Source organism: Procambarus clarkii, chromosome 65 (assembly GCF_040958095.1).
Source record: "Procambarus clarkii isolate CNS0578487 chromosome 65, FALCON_Pclarkii_2.0, whole genome shotgun sequence".
Taxonomy (NCBI): domain Eukaryota; kingdom Metazoa; phylum Arthropoda; class Malacostraca; order Decapoda; family Cambaridae; genus Procambarus; species Procambarus clarkii.
This window is the reverse complement of record NC_091214.1, coordinates 20,258,106-20,279,222: the sequence shown is the minus strand read 5'-3', so window position 1 is coordinate 20,279,222 and position 21,117 is coordinate 20,258,106. Positions and strand designations below refer to the sequence as shown.

At 39.5% G+C, this 21,117-nt stretch overlaps 1 protein-coding gene across 4 annotated transcripts in view; it reads right to left on the bottom strand.

Moving 5' to 3' along the window:
* Positions 1-21,117, bottom strand: part of LOC123771083 (neuronal PAS domain-containing protein 2) — a 232,933-nt gene that overhangs the window by 139,505 nt on the left and 72,311 nt on the right. For all 4 annotated transcript variants that reach the window (XM_069309569.1, XM_045763406.2, XM_069309571.1 and 1 more), the window contains 2 exons: positions 14,615-14,763; positions 6,179-6,270 (listed from right to left, as the gene is read on the bottom strand). In XM_069309569.1, coding sequence (XP_069165670.1) covers positions 6,179-6,270; positions 14,615-14,763 — 241 coding nt within the window. The remainder of the gene's footprint in view (positions 1-6,178; positions 6,271-14,614; positions 14,764-21,117) is intronic.

Genomic DNA, 21,117 nt, shown 5'->3' with positions numbered 1-21,117 from the left:
CAAGTTTAGGGATTTAAACAAGGGAGCTGAGTGTTGTCTGAAAGCAGAGTTAGTTATTATTCTGATAGCAGATTTTTGCTGTGTGATGATGGGCTTAAGATGGTTTGCAGAGGTAGACCCCATGCACAGATACCATAATTAAGATAGGGGTAGATTAGTGCATAATATAGTGAGAGGAGAGCAGACTTAGGAACATAATATCTGATTTTGGAGAGTACACCAACTGTCTTAGAGACTTTCTTAGTTATGTGTTGAATGTGGGTGCTGAAGTCGAGTCTCTTGTCTAGGAATAGGCCAAGAAACTTGCCATCATTTTTATTACTGATGTTAATGTTGTCTATCTGTAGCTGAATTGCATTTGATGATTTGCTTCCAAATAAGATGTAGTAAGTCTTTTCGATGTTTAATGTTAGTTTGTTCGTTGACATCCATAAGTGGACTTTTTTTAATTCATTATTCACAACATTATTTAGTGTATGTGGGTTGAGGTCTGAATAGATAAGGGTAGTATCGTCAGCAAACAATATAGGTTTGAGAATATTAGAGACATTAGGCAGATCGTTTATATATATAAGAAATAGAAAAGGTCCTAAGATACTGCCCTGTGGCACTCCAACGGTAATTGGTAGAGTGGAAGAAGTTGTATCATTGATGGTTACATATTGGTGTCTGTCACTAAGATAGGATCGGATGTAGTCAAGGGCAAGGCCTCGAATTCCATAATGCTGGAGTTTAAGTAAGAGGTAGTTGTGATTAACAGTATCAAAGGCTTTTCTTAGGTCAATGAAGAGTCCAATCGGAAACTCATTTTTGTCAAGGGCTGAGTAGATAACGTCAAGGAGACTAATGACTGCATCGTTGGTGCTCTTTTGGGACCGGAAGCCAAACTGGCAGGGGCTGAGTATGTCGAATTTTACGAGGTAGGAATAGAGCTGTTTGTAAATAATTTTTTCAAATATTTTTGATAGAATGGGTAGATTTGATATTGGTCTATAATTGTTTATGTCCACCGGATTGCCTCCTCTATGGACTGGCGTTACTCTTGCTTTTTTGAGGATATCAGGGAAGGTGTGACACACTATACATTTGTTGAACAGTAGTGCTATGGGTGGGGCAAGGGCATGGGAGGCACTCTTGTACACAATGGACGGAATTTCACTGGTGTTCCCTGCCTTGCTTTTTAGAGAGTGAATGACGGACACAACATCAGCCGGGCTGATTGGTGAAAGGAGAAGAGAGTTTGGATAGCTGCCTGAGAGATATGTGTTAATATGTGTCTGAGTCTGTGGAATTTTACTGGCAAGATTAGCACCAACCGATGAAAAGAAACTATTAAATTCATTTGCCATTTCTAAATCAGTTGACGGTATATCCCCATCCTTGTAGAGTTTTATTTGGTTATGTGAGTGTTGTTTAGTTCCTAAGATACTAGAGATTGTTTTCCAAGTGCTTTTCATGTTGCCTTTTGCTTCATTGAATCTATTCACATAATATGCAAGTTTTGCCTTTCTTATGATTCTGGTAAGCATTGATGAGTACCTTTTAGCTACAGTACTTCCTTTGAAACTAGGCCAATCCTAAGTTTCTTTTCATATTTATGTTTCTTGTTGATTGAGTTGAGAATTCCACTTGAGAGCCATGGATTGTTTAATTTTTTGTCAGTTACTTGCTTGGTAAGAAGGGGACAATGAAGGTTGTAGAGGCTTAGAGTTTTGGAGAGGAAGAGGTTAGCTAATGAATTTATATCATGGGTATTATTGAATTCAGAATCCCAGTTAATATTGTGAAGTGCATCTGTAAAATTGCCTAAAGCTGATTCACTGTGTAGCCTAAATGAAAGTTTCTTGCTTTTTGGTGGTGTTATGTCCATGTTCGCTATGAGAAAGGTAGGATAGTGGTCAGTTGTTCTGTCATAGATTATACCAGATACAAGGGGAGCTGTTATGTTTGTCCATATGTGGTCCAAGGTAGTGGCTGATGTTTGAGTGACTCGGGTAGGTTTGGTGATTGTGGGGATTAGCATACAGGAGTTCATGCTGTTAAGGAAATAGTCAACTTGAGAGCAATTTTGTTGACCCAGGTCAATATTAAAGTCTCCTCCCAGAATGATGTGGTTTTTGTTGAGATTGTTGTTTATAATAAGATTCCTTAGGTTGTCTGAGAAAGAAGCTATGTTAGTATTGGGAAATCTATAGATGGCTCTAATAGTCAAAGAGGATTTAAGGGATTTAATTGTAAACTGAGCAAAAGTATATTCACAGTAGTCATCTCTGTCACTAATAACACTGTTGCAGATAAATGTATCTCGGTAATATATAGCTGTGCCACCACCTTTTTTATTAGGCCTACAGTTATGAATGGCTTTATAACCAGCTAAGTTGTGGAGTTGGGTATAGTCTTTATTTAGCCAAGTTTCTGTTAAAATAATGAACGATAAGTTAGTACCTAGTGCTGTGAGTAATGCATTTAAATCGTCAAAATGTTTACCAAGTGATCTAACATTTTGGTTGTAAACTGATAGACAGGTGCTATTTTGGAGTTTGTTTTTAGCCTGGTGTGCTGTGAAATACTTGCAATAATGATGATCAATGTGCTGGTTGGTGTAGATATGAGACAGAAGATTTTGATCAGGATCAATATCAGTGTGCATAGAGATGCAGAGGGATCACGATACAAGATACACGATAAAGCAAAACACAAGAATAAAAGCAAATACAATAAAATAGTAACAATTTAGAAGTAAAATAAAGATCCAATAGATAGCCAGAGAGGACACAGAAGTTACATAAAATAAAAAACAAAAAATCAGTAGAGACTGACAATATAAATGTAAAATAAAAAATAATAAGAAAAATAATAATCATAAAAAAATGATCTTGAAGATAATTAGCTTAGTAATGGTTAATTAAAATCCTATAATTGGTATAAACCTAAGAAAACAGTGAGCTCAAATAGATAATTCCGAGAGAAAAAAAAAGAAAGAAAAAAAAGATGACATGTAAATCTTGAAATTTACTCTAATATAAATCTAAGTGTAAAAATAAACAGGGTGAGAGTATATTCATGTGGAAGATTTTACTAAGATACTGAGGTAGATGCTTATGTAAACAATTATACTGTTAATTAATTCCAATAAATGATTACAAGAAACAAATACCAAGTTATTTTAAGTAACAGGGTAATAAAATTTAAGTAAAATTTAAGTAACAGGGTAATTATTCTCTCATCTATCCTTATCTCAACTATGGTATTTGTGCTTGGGGTTCTACTACCCAAAATCATTTATGTCCTCTAATTACCTAACACAAAGTTGCTATTAGAACAATATCTAACTCTGGCCCCAGACAACACTCGGTACCCTTACTCAAATCTATGAATATGTTAGATATTATGTCACTGCACATCCTCTCATGTGCACTCTATATATTTAAAACTCTGAACTGTAATGTCAATCCTGACCTTAAAAGCTTCCTGGAAGGTTGTAACTGAACCCATGGGCACCACACCAAAAACAAATACCTATTTGATATTCCAAGAGTACGACTTAATCAAACTAGAAATGCTCTTCAAATCAAGGGACCCAGAATGTGGAATGACCTTCCCAATCATGTCAAAGGCTGTACCTCTCTCAACCAGTTTAAGATGAAAACTAAGTACTACCTAATTAACTCCATGTAACCTATCTTACCCCTAAATGTCAAACCATGTCTTACTATTTTTAAACAATGCTGTTTGTTGACCAACTTGTATATTGGCTATTTTCTACCATGTTCCCCCCTTTGTTTAATTTAATTTTATTTTTTTCAACGCAATTTATACTTTAAGCTCAATTACTGTTAAGTTTTAGTCTAAGTGTTCCCCCCCCCCCTACCACACCTTGCCCGAAACGCTATGCATACTAGTGGCTTTAGATATTTTATGTCCTAGCTCTATAAATCCATCAGAATGTTTGTAACTGCACCTATGTATGTACTTTTCCTAAATAAAATATTATTATTATTATTATTATTATTATTAAATCCCAGTGTCCTATTTTCCCTAATACGAACATTTAGGCATTGATTTTTTGGTTTTAAATTCTTACTAAACATAAGTCCCAGATCCCTTTCGCAATCCGACTTCATAATCTCAACACCATCTAGCTCGTATCTTGTAACTCTATCATCATTACCTAGCCTCAAAACCTTACATTTGTCAGCATTAAACTGCATCTGCCAATCTTTTGACCATTTCAAAGCCCTATTTAGATTGTCTTGAAGTGATATCGAGTCTTTTTCCATGTTTATTACCCCTCTTGAGTTTTTGTATCATCGGCAAATTTGCAAATGTTGCTGTTCAAACCTGAATGTAAATCATTTATATATATTATGAATAACAGAGATCCCAGGACAAAGCCTTGAGGCACTCCACTTACAACCACTCAGACTTAATCCCATTTATACTAACTCTTTGTTTCCTTTGGTATAGCCATGCCCTAATCCATCTTAATATAGCACCCCCAATACCAGGAGCCTCTATCTTTTTAATCAGTCTTTCATGTGGCACTGTATCTAAAGCTTTGCTAAAGTCAAGGTACACAACATTGCAAACCTTACCACTATCAACTGCCTCAACTATGCTGGAATAAAATGATAGCAAATTTGTTAAACATGAACAGGCATTTGTAAAACCATGCTGTGAATAATTTATAAATTAATTTTTCTAGATGAAGATGAATGTTATTTGCAATTATCGATTTAAGTAACTTTCCCACAGGGGCATGACAGCTGAGGGGACAGAGCTTTGGATTCATAGTCCTGAGGTTCCGGGTTCGATCCCCGGTGGAGGATGAAACAAATTGGGCAGAATTTCTTTCACCCTGTTCTGTTACCTAGCAGTAAAAAGGTACTTGGGAGTTACACAGCTGCTATGGGCTGCTTCCTGTGTGTGTGTGTGTGTGTGTGTGTGTAATTACCTAAGTGTAATTACCTTGGTGTAATTACCTAAATGTAGTTATAGGATGAGAGCTACGCTCGTCGTGTCCCGTCTTCCCAGCACTCTGTCATATAACGCTTTGAAACTACCGACTGTCTTGGCCTCCACCACCTTCTCACCTAACTTGTTCCAACCATCTACCACTCTGTTTGCGAAAGTGAATTTTCTTATAATTCTTTGGCATCTGTGTTTACTTTAAATCTATGACCTCTCGTTCTTGAAGTTCCGGGTCTCAGGAAATCTTCCCTATCAATTTTATAAATTCCTGTTACTATTTTGTACGTAGTGATCATATCATCTCTTTTTCTTCTGTCTTCTAGTTTTGGCATATTTAATGCCTTTAACCTCTCCTCGTAGCACTTGTCCTTCAGTTCTGGGAGCCACTTAGTAGCATGTCTTTGCACCTTTTCCAGTTTGTTGATGTGCTTCTTAAGATATGGGCACCATACAACCGCTGCATTGTACATTACGCACCTATTTGTACTCACCTATTCGTGCCTGCAGGATCAAGCTGTAGCTCTTGGAACCCACTTTTCTAGCCGTTGGTTGTCTAATGCAATGACTCCTAACATATATCCCAATCATACCTGCTTTTAAAGCTATGGATGGAGTTAGCATCTACAACCTGGTCCTTTAGGTCATTCCATTTACTCACTACCCGCACACTGAAAGAAAACTATATAAAAAAGTTTCTAAAACTGCGTGCATGTGCATGCGTACACACGTGTGCATGTGCATGCGTACACACGTGTGCATGTGTGCGTGCGTGTGTGCATGTATGCACGCACGTGTGTGTATGTGAAGAAGAAGAATTATGCATAAGGGTCACACAACAAAAAACAATACTTGAGGACACAATGGCGGAGCTTGGCCGGCCGTCTTGCAGCTGACAGCTGTACCACGCCATACACGGTACAGTACACCGTAGGCCAGATGGTACAGTGCACTGTAGACCAGCTAGTACAGTACACCGTAGATGGTACAGTACGCTGTAGACCAGATGGTACAGTAGAGGGTAGAAGAGAGGGTACAGTAGAGGGTAGAAGAGAGGGTACAGTAGAGGGTAGAAGAGAGGGTACAGTAGAGGGTAGAAGAGAGGGTACAGTAGAGGGTAGAAGAGAGGGTACATAAGAGGGTACAAGAGAGGGTACATTAGAGGGTACAAGAGAGGGTACAGTAGAGGGTAGAAGAGAGGGTACAGTACCTCGAGCATAAGGTGGGTGAACTCCTCATTAGAGAGAAAGGAAGGTTTCCAGTCCTCCCTCACCTCCTGGTTCTGACACCTCACAGAGATCTCTGAAAGAAGTAAAAACAAATAATTATAAACAAAATATTAGAACAATATTTATAGCAATAAGAACAATCATTGGGACAGAATTCTTTACACAAATGACAATCACTAGAACAACAACACCAGAATTATAACAAATGACCCTACCAATAACAAAAAGCCCAACAAAGACAACAACAAAACCGACCATTAGAACAAGAATTATCTATTTGAGCTCACTGTTTTCTTATGTTCATATCAATTATAGGATTTTAATTAACCATTACTAAGCTAATTATCTTCAAGATCATTTTTTTTATGATTATTATTTTTCTTATTATTTTTTATTTTACATTTATATTGTCAGTCTCTACTGATTTTTTGTTTTTTATTTTATGTAACTTCTGTGTCCTCTCTGGCTATCTATTGGATCTTTATTTTACTTCTAAATTGTTACTATTTCATTGTATTTGCTTTTATTCTTGTGTTTTGCTTTCTCGTGTATCTTGTATCGTGATCCCTCTGCATCTCTATGCACAATGATATTGATCCTGATCAAAATCTTCTGTCTCATATCTACACCAACCAGCACATTGATCATCATTATTGCAAGTATTTCACAGCACACCAGGCTAAAAACAAACTTCAAAATAGCACCTGTCTATCAGTTTACAACCAAAATGTTAGATCACTTGGTAAACATTTTGATGATATAAATGCATTACTCACAGCACTAGGTACTAACCTATCGTTCATTATTTTAACAGAAACTTGGCTAAATAAAGACTATACCCAACTCTACAACTTAGCTGGTTATAAAGCCATTCATAACTGTAGGCCTAATAAAAAAGGTGGTGGCACAGCTATATATTACCGAGATACATTTATCTGCAACAGTGTTATTAGTGACAGAGATGACTACTGTGAATATACTTTTGCTCAGTTTACAATTAAATCCCTTAAATCCTCTTTGACTATTGGAGCCATCTATAGATTTCCCAATACTAACATAGCTTCTTTCTCAGACAACCTAAGGAATCTTATTATAAACAACAATCTCAACAAAAACCACATCATTCTGGGAGGAGACTTTAATATTGACCTGGGTCAACAAAATTGCTCTCAAGTTGACTATTTCCTTAACAGCATGAACTCCTGTATGCTAATTCCCACAATCACCAAACCTACCCGAGTCACTCAAACATCAGCCACTACCTTGGACCACATATGGACAAATATAACAGCTCCCCTTGTATCTGGTATAATCTATGACAGAACAATTGACCACTATCCTACCTTTCTCATAGCGAACATGGACATAACACCACCAAAAAGCAAGAAACTTTCATTTAGGCTACACAGTGAATCAGCTTTAGGCAATCTTACAGATGCACTTCACAATATTAACTGGGATTCTGAATTCAATAATACCCATGATATAAATTCATTAGCTAACCTCTTCCTCTCCAAAACTCTAAGCCTCTACAACCTTCATTGTCCCCTTCTTACCAAGCAAGTAACTGACAAAAGATTAAACAATCCATGGCTCACAAGTGGCATTCTGAACTCAATCAACAAGAAACATGAATATGAAAAGAAACTTAGGACTGGCCTAGTTTCAAAGGAAGTAGCTAAAAGGTACTCATCAATGCTTACCAGTATCATAAAGGCAAAAGTTGCATATTATGTGAATAAATTCAATGAAGCAAAAGGCAACATGAAAAGCACTTGGAAAACAATCTCTAGTATCCTAGGAACTAAACAACACTCACATAACCAAATAAAACTCTACAAGGATGGGGATATACCGTCAACTGATTTAGAAATGGCAAATGAATTTAATAGTTTCTTTTCATCGGTTGGTGCTAATCTTGCCAGTAAAATTCCACAGACTCAGACACATATTAACACATATCTCTCAGGCAGCTATCCAAACTCTCTTCTCCTTTCACCAATCAGCCCGGCAGATGTTGTGTCCATCATACACTCTCTAAAAACCAAGGCAGGGAACACCAGTGAAATTCCGTCCATTGTGTACAAGAGAGCCTCCCATGCCCTTGCCCCACCCATAGCACTACTGTTCAACAAATCTATAGAGTGTCACACCTTCCCTGATATCCTCAAAAAAGCAAGAGTAACGCCAGTCCATAAAGGAGGCAATCCGGCGGACATAAACAATTATAGACCAATATCAAATCTACCCATTCTAGCAAAAATATTTGAAAAAATTATTTACAAACAGCTCTATTCCTACCTCGTAAAATTCGACATACTCAGCCCCTGCCAGTTTGGCTTCCGGTCCCAAAAGAGCACCAACGATGCAATCATTAGTCTCCTTGACGTTATCTACTCAGCCCTTGACAAAAATGAGTTTCCGATTGGACTCTTCATTGACCTAAGAAAAGCCTTTGATACTGTTAATCACAACTACCTCTTACTTAAACTCCAGCATTATGGAATCCGAGGCCTTGCCCTTGACTACATCCGATCCTATCTTAGTGACAGACACCAATATGTAACCATCAATGATACAACTTCTTCCACTCTACCAATTACCGTTGGAGTGCCACAGGGCAGTATCTTAGGACCTCTTCTATTTCTTATATATATAAACGATCTGCCTAATATCTCTAATATTCTCAAACCTATATTGTTTGCTGACGATACTACCCTTATGTATTCAGACCTCAACCCACATACACTAAATAATGTTGTGAATAATGAATTAAAAAAAGTCCACTTATGGATGTCAACGAACAAACTAACATTAAACATCGAAAAGACTTACTACATCTTATTTGGAAGCAAATCATCAAATGCAATTCAGCTACAGATAGACAACATTAACATCAGTAATAAAAATGATGTCAAGTTTCTTGGCCTATTCCTAGACAAGAGACTCAACTTCAGCACCCACATTCAACACATAACTAAGAAAGTCTCTAAAACAGTTGGTATACTCTCCAAAATCAGATATTATGTTCCTAAGTCTGCTCTCCTCTCACTATATTATGCACTAATCTACCCCTATCTTAATTATGGTATCTGTGCATGGGGGTCTACCACTGCAAACCACCTTAAGCCCATCATCACACAGCAAAAATCTGCTATCAGAATAATAACTAACTCTGCTTTCAGACAACACTCAGCTCCCTTGTTTAAATCCCTAAACTTGCTAAATATTAACTCCCTCCACACATTCTCTTGTGTCAACTACATTTACAAAACCCTGTTCTTAAATGCAAACCATGCTCTGAAACTCTCCCTGGACAGATGTAATAGGACCCATTATCACCACACCAGAAATAAATATCTCTTTGATATCCCCAGGGTCAAACTTAATCTGTGTAAACACTCTATGCAAATTAAGGGACCTAGTCTATGGAACTCACTCCCTAGTACCTCAATGTAAGGTAGTGAATTGAAAAACTGTAAAACTTTTGCCTTATTTAAAAGCAAAACCAAAAAGTACCTAATTTCATCTTCTTAGTTTCCTACACTGAGCTTTAAATTTGCTCTGTACCTAGTGTTACCCAATCTCCTAATTTTTATGTAGTATCAAACAACCTTATCATTGTGTTCATTGCTGTCTTCTTTTATGTGCTAGCCATATGCTGTATTGTGACTACCAATTTTTGTCAACTACCATTCAAGCTGTCACTGCAATCAATCTTATATTGTTTCTGCTGTATTGTGCCTACCAATTTTTGTCAACTACCATTCAAGCTGTCATTGCAATCAATCTTAGCTACCTATGTGCTTTAATTTACTGTACCTACAATTTTCTCTCATCTTCTTTTTTTTCATTCCATGTAACTGTTATAATTTTTTTGTCTATAAATTTTGCAAGTATTTACCTCCTTAAAATTTTCTTAGATTAAGGACCTGCCCGAAATGCTGCGCGTACTAGTGGCTTTACAAGACTGTAATTACCATATTATGTATCCTCACATTCCCAATGTACATTCTTGTATATGCATAAATAAATAAATAAATAAATAAAACTATTTATCAAAACTAATAATCAGTGGCATATAAAACTATTTATCAAAACTAATAATCAGTGGCATATGCAAGGTTGGCAAACATAAGAACTGCCTTCAGAAACTTGTGTAAGGAATCATTCAGAACCTTGTATACCACTTATATGTCAGACCCATACTGGAATATGCGGCTCCAGCATGGACTCCACATCTAATCAAACACAAAATAAAGTTAGAAAAGGTTCAGAGGTATGCCATCAGGCTTGTCCCCAAGCTGAAGGGCATGAGCTCTGTATACCACGTATGTCAGACCAATCCTGGAGTATGCAGCTTCACCAAGGAGTCCATATCTAGTCAAGCATAAGACTAAACTGGAGAAGGTTCAAAGGTTTGCCACCAGACTAGTACCCGAACTGAGAGGTATGAGCTATGAGGAGAGACTACGAGAATTAAACCTCACGTCGCTGGAAGAAAGAAGAGTTAGGGGAGGACATGATCACCATATTCAAGATTCTCAAAGGAACTGATAGGGTAGATAAAGACAGGCTATTTACCACAAGGGGCACACGCACTAGGGGACACAGGTGGAAATTGAGTTCCCAAATGAAACATAGACAATTTTTTTTTTTTTATTGTCGGAGCAGTTGACAATGGAATGCATTAGGCAGTGATGTGGTGGAGGTTGACTCCATACACAGTTTCAAGTGTAGATATGATAGAGCCCAGTAGGCTCAGGAACCTGTACACCAGTTGATTGACAGTTGAGAGGCGGGACTAAAGAGCCTAAGCTCAACCTCAGCAAGCACAACTAGGTGAGTACAACTAGATGATTACACACACATACACACACGTTGTATATACTTCATCCATATTTTAATTACATGGAAGGTGAAAGACTAAAGAAACTGTTCATGACTTTTTTGAGACCAAGGCTGGAATATGCAGCAATTCAATGGTGCCCACATCTCAAGAAGCACATGAGGAAATTGGAAAGGGTGCAACGGTGAAAAAGGTGAGAGTAGAGGCGTTAAACATCCCAACACCAGAAGATAGAAGAAAAAGAGGTGATATGATCACCACTTACAAAATACTAACAGGATTGACAAATTGACAAAGAGGAATTCCTGAAACCAGCAATATCACAAACAAGAGGACCCTGATTCAAGCTAAGGAAACAATGGTGCCGAAAAAAGCATTATAAAGTTTCCTTTTACAGAGTGGTAGACGGTTGTTAAGTGAGAAGGTCGTGGAGGCCAAGGCCGTCAGTAGTTTCAAAGCGTTATACGACAAAGAGTGCTGGGAAGACGGGACACTACGAGCGTAGCTCTCATCCTGTAACTACACTTAGGTAATTACACAGGAGGAAGGGAAAACAGAGCGAACATAAGGGCTCTCAGAGGAGCAAAGGTTGGTGCGGTAGACCCACGTTATGTAGTTCCACGGGACTACATAACGTGAGGGGAAGGCAACTATCAGGAGAAAGTGCCAAGCCATCACCAGTATATAGCACTGGGAAGGGATAAGGACCCGGGATGGGACGGAGATGGGAAGGAAGGACACCCTTGAGAGTATGTGATGCCGGGGCAAGGACCCGAGGTGTCCACCCACTCACCACCCAGGACACACTGACACACACACACCTACACATCCACATGTGTACACCACCACTTGTAAACCAGTTGGGATTTACCACATGCAGGTAGGAACATGGGTACACTGTCTCCCTCCAATGAGACACGAACTGGGCCCTTGGACAGTTACGCCATTACGAACCCCACTCCGCTAACTTCGGTATTTACAATGTCACCGTCCACTGTATAATGAAGAGTGACGTCATCAAGAACCAACAGATAATAATGGCACTTAACTCTGTTCTAGCAGTGACCTTTATGTCACTGCCCTTCACAAAGGTCTGGGTCACTGGCACTGTATAATGGCACTGGCACTGTATATTGGCACTGGTCTTTCTTGCAGCGTGACCTAATCATGAGTGTCACTGGTAACAACAGTGTCGTGAACAAGACAGTGCCCCCTGGTAATAAGCCTCCCAACCTATCCACCATCACACACAACCTGTCATCTTAAAAATAACGTCGCTTTTGGTTGTTGGTCCATATGGCCGAAAGTGGACGTAATTTGAAAATGAAAAAAAAAAATGAAAATAAATTTGGGATTTTTTTTTCAACAACAGTAAGTTTACGTCAGGCTGCGAGCAGCCGCGTCCAACAGCCTGGTTGATCAGTCCAGCAACCAGGAGACCTGGTCGACGACTGGGCCGCGGGGACGCTAAGCCCCGGAAGCACCTCAAGGTAACCTCAAGGTAACGGTTCTCTGGTAGGTTAGGTGAGCAGGAAATTCTCATAAAATTTCAAAACGTTATGAAAAACGTTAATTGAAAGTTTCCTCTTCTAACCTGACCGAGTAAGTCGGACGACTTGAACAGAAAACGGGACAGTACATCAGATTCAGATTCAGATTCAGATTCAGATGTTTATTCAGGTAAGGTATATACATACAAGTGATGTTACATTAATGGATTTATATATAGATAGAGCTAGTACATACAATGCCTAAAGCCACTATTACGCAATGCGTTTCGGGCAAGAAAACATTAATATCTAGAACTTAATACTAATTGAGCATAAAGAATAAAAGATGTTGAGAACAAATACAAATAAAGATAAAAAAAAGGGGGAACATGACTGAAAAAGCAGCACAAATACAATAGGTTGACAAACAGTGTTGATTAAAAAAAAAAAGAAAATAACAGACATGGGTTGACAATAGAGGAGTGAGGTAGATTACAGGGAATTTATTAGGTAGTGTTTAGTTTTTATCTTAAACTGGTTGAGAGAGGTACAGTCTTTAACATGGTTGGGAAGGTCATTCCACATTCTGGGCCCCTTGATTTGCAGAGCATTTCTAGTTTGATTAAGACGTACTCTAGGAATATCAAAACTGTATTTATTTCTGGTGTGGTGCTCATGGGTTCTGTTACAACCTTCTATGAAGCTTTTAAGATCAGGATTGGCATTATAGTTTAGCGTTTTATATATGTATAATACACATGAGAGAATGTGCAGTGACTTAATATCTAACATATTAAGAGATTTGAGTAGGGGTACCGAGTGATGTCTGGGGCCAGAGTTGGATATTGTTCTAATAGCGGCTTTGTGTTGGGTAAATAGAGGACGTAAGTGATTTTGGGTAGTAGAACCCCAAGCACAAATACCATAGTTGAGATAAGGATAGATAAGGGAGTAATAGAGAGTCACCAGGGCAGGGCGTGGAACATAATATCTGATCTTAGAAAGAATGCCCACAGTTTTTGAAACTTTTTTTGATATATTTTGAATGTGTCCCTGGAAATTCAGCTTGTGGTCAATGAGAATGCCAAGGAATTTGCCATCTAATTTGTTACAAATTTGGGTATTGTTTATTTTGAGATTTATAAGACTAGAGGATTTATTGCCAAACAGAATATAGAAGGTTTTGTCAATGTTAAGGGTGAGTTTGTTGGCAGTTAGCCAAAGATGGACTTTATTTAGCTCAGTATTTACTGTGGCATTTAGAGCAAGAGGGTCAGGACTGGAGTAAATGAAGGTTGTGTCGTCAGCAAATAGAATTGGTTTGAGGTGTTGGGAGGCATTTGGAAGGTCATTAATGTAGATGAGAAAGAGGAGAGGGCCAAGTATGCTGCCCTGAGGAACACCAATGTTGATGGGTAGGGTGGGAGAAATTGTATTATTCACAGAAACATATTGGAGCCTGTCAGTAAGGTAGGACTCGAGGTATTGTAGGGAGTGTCCTCTGACTCCATAATGATGTAATTTAAGAAGAAGGTTATGGTGGTTGACAGTATCAAAAGCTTTACGCAGGTCCACAAATAACCCAACAGGGAACTCCTTTTTATCAAGAGCTGTATGAATCGAGTTAAGCATACTAATAAGTGCATCGTTAGTGCTTTTTTTGGGTCTGAAGCCATATTGGCAAGGGCTAAGTATATTGAGTTTGGCTAGATATGAGTAAAGCTGCTTGTATATAAGTTTTTCAAAAATTTTTGACAGGTTTGGCAGGATTGATATAGGTCTGTAGTTGTTAACATCTGTGGGGTCACCACATTTGTGGACAGGCGTTACTCTCGCTTTTTTTAGAATATCTGGAAAGGTTTGGAGTTCAAGTGACTTGTTGAAGAGCAAAGCAATAGCAGGGGCTAAAGATCTGGAGGCTTTTTTGTAAATTAAAGTTGGTATCTCCTCAAGGGCACATCACTTTTGTGAGTCGATATCATTTCCAATTACGTCCAAATTTGGCCTTAGTGAGCATACGAGCCAAACGTGACCTTATTTTTAAGAGGACGGGTTCCTCCACAGGGCAGGTAACTAACCTTTCTGGTTCTTGAGGAAGGCGATGGTGGCCTTGAGGACGGTGGACTTGTCCATCTTGCGGGTGTTGGAGGCGACCATGCCGGAGAGCTCCCCGATGAGCAGGTTGAACTGGTCCCTCCGCTTCTTCTCCGACAGGTTGCGGGACTTCCTACACGCACAAGGGGAGGGGTGACACCGTGTTACATATTACACACACAACTTCTACATGGTCTATATCGACATGAGGATAACACTTTAAATGGTGTAACACCTTTACAATGTACATGGTGTAACATCTTTACAAACTACATGGTGTTGTTGTGTTGATTTAGGGGCGACGAAACTACATGGTGTAACACCTTTACAAAGTATATGGTGTAACATCTTTACAAAGTATATGGTGTAACACCTTTACAAAGTATATGGTGTAACACCTCTACAAAAGACATGGGGCACTTTATTTACAATAACACTGACGTGATGTTTCAAAAGGTAAATCACAATGGGGTAAATCACCATTATATTTTCGTTTAGATGCCAACTACAGCACATACCTTTGGGGAAATGGACCGCCCATCTGGCTGTCGTCATGAGGCAATATTGTGTGAAATGTAATTTTAAAGTGAATGTAATATGTATGATGGTGATTATATAGCTCATGAACACACTGATATTTCACACCCTTGGACAATCGGAGATGAGGAAGCGGGTCTCATTAATACGGAATCCTTATAACAGGGAAGGATCTCTAGACTCGCGGCCAGTGCCATTGCTAGCTGACTGCACACGGATTTGTTCCCGGAAAAAACTCACGATTCTGAGCACCCATCAGCTCATTTCATCGTGGTTTTGTGAGAAAGAATACATCAGTACTCCAAGACCCAGACAATATCTTGTTTTAAAGGAAACAATTCCGATTTTGTCTACAATTTAAGATAAAAACTAAACACTACCTAATAAATTCCCTGTAACCTACCTTACCCCTCTATTGTCAACCCATGTCTGTTATTTTTTTTTTTTTTTTTTTAATGAACACTGTTTGTCAACCTATTGTATTTGTGCTGCTATTCAGTCATGTTCCCCCTTTTTTTTCTTTATTTGTATTTGTTCTCATCACATTTTATTCTTTATGCTCAATTAGTATTAAGTTCTAGATATTAATGTTCTTCCTGCCCGAAACGCATTGCGTAATAGTGGCTTTAGGCATTGTATGTACTAGCTCTATCTATATATTGATCCATTAATGTAACATCACTTGTATGTATGTACCTTACCTGAATAAACATATTTATATTTATATTTATTTATTTAATTAACGGAGAAACAACGTTGTTGATTATCTGCTGTCTAGCTGACTGGTATTCTGTGCAACCCAGTACACAGGCGACCCAAACTCTCGTACCACACTTTTTTTTTATGGACCGTATCACTGACCAAGTCACTTAGAGTCCTACCCCTGAAGGACGAGGTATCCCGTGGGCATTGCCACAAGGGAGCACCTTAGAAGGTGTACTGAGCCTGACAGGGAAAGGTAGACTAAAACTTGCTCATTTAGGTGTTAGGTATCCTTGATTCCAACTGGGGGAATCATTCTACGACCTCCGTTGGAGGGGAATGAATTTCTCCAGGCCTAGGAGTGTCTAAGGCATTAGGAAGGGCAGTGATTCGGTCCTCACTAAGTGTAGAGTCATGGGGAAGTCAAATAGAAAGAGGCAATGGAGGCAGCTTTCAAACGAGGAGGGACATTGGACCAATGTGCAGCAGGCACCGAAGAAAACTGCTATCGAGGCTTCGCCACTTGCATTTACCAGCAAGACACCAGGCATAATGGACCTAGAGAGGACAGCATCAGTCACACACCAGCCAGTGTCAGACATTGCTTCTCTGTCCACAACCCAGCCACAAGACGACAGTATTAGATAGGAGAGGACAGTACCAGTCACACACCAGACATCGCCAGACTCTGCACATCTTCCAAAATTCAAGATAATGCAGACAGACCACTTTCCTACAGCATATGGAGTAGTAACGGCAATGGAAAAAGAACAACCAAAGCTCAAACTTTCCATCACAATCAACCTGGAAGGAGAAATAATAATGACTCCACAAGACCAACAGACTGCAAATTACTTCAAACAAGTAAGAGTCCTGCAAGGGAAACCTGTATGCATGGAAAAGCTGGACCCTTCAGAAAGACGCACACGAGTCGTGCTTTTGGGATACCCAATCGACTTTTCCCTGGATCCAATACTAGAACACAAGCAAATCCTGAATGCGGAATGATGCCGCACAAAAGTAGGCAAGGCAGCGACACGTCAGGTTCTGGTGACCGTCATGGGGCATGTGCCAGAAACATTCAGTCTTGGAAATTGGGGAACATACCGACAGAGACAATACGTCCCGGAACCCCTGTGCTGCTTCAGGTGTCAGAAATATGGCCACCATCAATCACGCTGCACCGGACAGGAGAGATGCGGAGTGTGCAGCCTGAGACATCCAACCAAAGACTGTATAGCCAAACACAAGGCAAACCAGACCACAACAGCCAAATGTCCAAATTGTAGAGGCAAACATCATGCCTGGAGCACAACCTGCTCTACACGGAAAGAAAAAGTGCAGACAGCTCAGGCCAGGATAAACACACAGACCAGCACTGCATACACCAACACCAACCTCTGGAACACCCGTGCACAGCCACAACACACACACACACTCTCACAGAGCAAAATTTCCCAAATCTATTAATTCCAAATCAGAAAATACACAGAAGTGCTGCAGAAATACAGCAAATGCAAAAGAGCAAAAAACAATTAACATCGGAATCAACACAACGAATTTACAGTTTTACGGAGGTCCAACTGAAAAACATGGTGAAGATCATGGCAGAAACCATTATCAATTGCCTACAGATGACGCAGAACGCCTCACAGCAACAGACTCAAGAAATCACTTGTGTGATAATGGACAAGATCGTGCAGCAGACCACAGTTACACAAGAAATAGACAGTCTGAGACAAGATGGGGCACAAGAGGACAAACAACACGACATGGACATACAGACTACCAACAACAGTCGGGTAGTCAAGACACCAGAACATCAACATTTACAAAAGCAACTGCAAGAAGCAGTGACCACCCAAGGTCAACAGAATATTACAACACAAGAGACAACAACAGCCAATGCAGTCTGATATGCAACAACACCAACAAAGACGTATTGAACAGCAGAGATGCACAGGTTCCAACAATACAAGAAACAGCCACGAGCAATCAATGCAGTCCAACATGCAGCAATACCAACAGCAAAGTGATGGACCACAGTTATGCACAGATTCCAACAATGCCGGGGATGACCACGAGCAATCAGTTCAGTCCGATTTACAGCGACACGACTTGCAAGGTTGAGAAAATAGAGGTCGATTCCGAAGAGGAGTTCTAGTAGAACAGGCAACACCAACCGAAACTGTCGTTTGGCCATTACGAATACTGCAGTGGAACATACAAGGTCTTGGAAATAAAAACCACACACTTCAGGAAGCTGCAATCAGCACGAAAGCAGATATAATCGTTTTGGAAGAAACTCTTTTCCCAGCCACGAAATCCTTCAGATTAGCTGGATATCAGCATTATGTTATACCGTATGAGCAGGGGAGACAAGAGGATTAATGACCCTAGTCAGGAACACCATACCCAGCAAGAAAATAGACCCAGTTTCATGTGGGGATGGAGTAGAGGTATTACCAGTAACAGTGAATATGGCTAATATTGAGCTCCTCATATACAACGTTTACAAGCCCCTAGACAAACTAGAAGCAGAGGCAGTGCTTGCCTTGGCCACGCAGGAAAATGTAATTATTGCTGGGGGTTTTAATGCTCATCATCAAGAGTTAGGTGCGACTGGGCCAGCCAATGCAGATGGGCGCCATTTAGCTGCAGCTCTGCGAGAAGTACCTGAGATTACACTTCTCAACACTGGGGAACCCACTCACATTCAAGGGGGTTCCCTTGATCTTACATTCATCTCCACAGCACTCAAGCATCAGGCGAAGTGGGAAGTAGACCCGGTGATCACCAGTGACCACTATGCTACTGTCACAACACTAAACATAGAACGACCTCCTACACCACCTGCACAGCCTCGGTGGAATTTAAGAAAGGCCAATTGGAATATATACCAAGAAGAACTTGAAAAATGGTATGCAACATACAAGCCACCTGAGGATTTGAACATACACGAGACCAATCTGCAGGAAGCCATTACAGCTGCTGCAAACAAAGCTATTCCAATCATTATCACAGTAAACACAAAACGAAAGAACTATTGGTTCTATAGTAATGAGGTTAAAGAACAGAACAGACCCTAGATCACATCTTGACCAACATAACCTCTCCGCTTACTTCAGGTATAATCACCGATAGCACTACAGACCATTACCCCACATTTCTCTTGTCTAACATTAACAAACCACTTCTTGAGACAAGGGAGTTAAGCTTTAGGCTGCACAATGAAACTGCTATAGGCAATTTTATAACTGCTGCTGCTAATGTCAACTGGGAGCGTGAGTTAGCGAACATAGGGGACATCAACCTACCAGTTTAGTTTTAGTTTAGTTCATTTATTATGCACCCCATACCCATCTTGTGGGCGGTAGTGGAAAGGGTTACAGAGGCACATAATGGGCTCAGGGACTGAACCCCACAATTCATTTAGCTAAGCAAGTTACAATCTTGACGAGCTAGTTACAAAATTCAATATAAGTCGTCACATCAACAATGGGTTCGACCTCAAGCACAGGTTCTAAATTAAGCAACTGACATATGTGGAGAGCTAGTGTCACAATTGATATGTTTGTCCTGCACACCGCCCCCCATCCAGTGGGCAGCGGTGGATAGGTTACAATCACTCTTAGTTACTACCTACAGTTAGCAAACTGGAGATATTTGGCTAAAATTTCTGGTAGCAGATCATATTGAATGAAATATTTTCACATCGCTGGAACATTGGTTATAGAATTGTCTCTAAATTCACGTATCTTTTCGCACTCCATCACATAGTGACGGAGGGTGTGCGAATAATTTTGTTGACGCAGTTTACATTTGGTCAGATCTACATCAGCAGATAATGAGAATTCCCAGAGATACTTGTAACCGAGTCTAAGCCGAGCAGTAGTAACATCTAGAAGTCTGCTGATTTTATTGGATGATCCATAGATGTGTGGCTCCTCTTGCATGATAGTATGATGATAGATGGAATTACTGGTGTCAATTTCACTTTGCCTCAGATTTACAAGATCTTGTTGAAGTTCTCGGTGTACAGCTGCTCTCAGATTGCTCATTGACAATCCAAGGTTACACTCAACGGCTCTTTCAAAGGCAGATTCTTTGGCTAACTTATCAGCTCTATCATGCATTCGGAGCCCAACATGAGATGGAGACCACATGAAATGGACTCTGTTACCATCCTTAATAATTTTGTTGTATTTGTGTCTAGCTTCGGACACGAGCATGTTACAGTTATGTCTTAAAGAGTTGAGAGCAGTGCAATCTTTTCTTCAAAAAACTCTTAGCCTTTATAACACCCACTGTCCTATGCTTACAAAACAAGTCACCACCAAAAAGGCTTAACAATCCTTGGCTTACAAAGGGAATACTTAAATCCATTAATAAAAAACATGACCTTGAGAAGAAGTATAGGTTAGGAACCGTCTCCAAAGAATTCTCAAAGAATTACTCGTTATTGCTATCTAAAATAATTAGACGAGCCAAAACTAAATACTACGAAGATAAATTTACCCAAATAAAGAGCAACATTAAAAAAACTTGGAGCACAATTTCACAAATATTGGGATCAAAGAAGATTTTAAATAACAAACCAACACTCGTGTCCAATAACGATTGTCAGCTTTCAGCCTCTGATTCTGCTATTGAGTTCAATAGGTTCTTCTCTTCCATCCATTGGGTCATCCCTTGCAAATGATATTCCATCTTCCAGTACTGATGTTAAGGACTATCTTACAGGTAACTATCCACAATCTCTGTACCTAAAGCCTATTAATTCCACTGACGTCAATGAGATAATCCTTTCCCTTAAGACCCAGTCTAGTGCCCTTGAGGAGATACCAACTTTAATCTACAAAAAAGCCTCCAGATCTTTAGCCCCTGCTATTGCTTTGCTCTTCAACAAGTCACTTGAACTCCAAACCTTTCCAGATATTCTAAAAAAAAGCGAGAGTGACGCCTGTCCACAAATGTGGTGATCTCACAGATGTTAACAACTATAGACCTATATCAATCCTGCCTAACTTGTCAAAAATATTTGAAAAACTAATCTACAAGCAGCTTTACTCTTATCTAGCCAAACTCAATATACTTAGCTCTTGTCAATATGGCTTCAGACCCCAAAAAAGCACTAACGATGCACTTATTAGTATGATTAACTTGATACATGCAGCTCTTGATAAAAATGAGTTCCCTGTTGGGTTATTTGTGGACCTGCGTAAGGCTTTTGACACTGTCAACCACC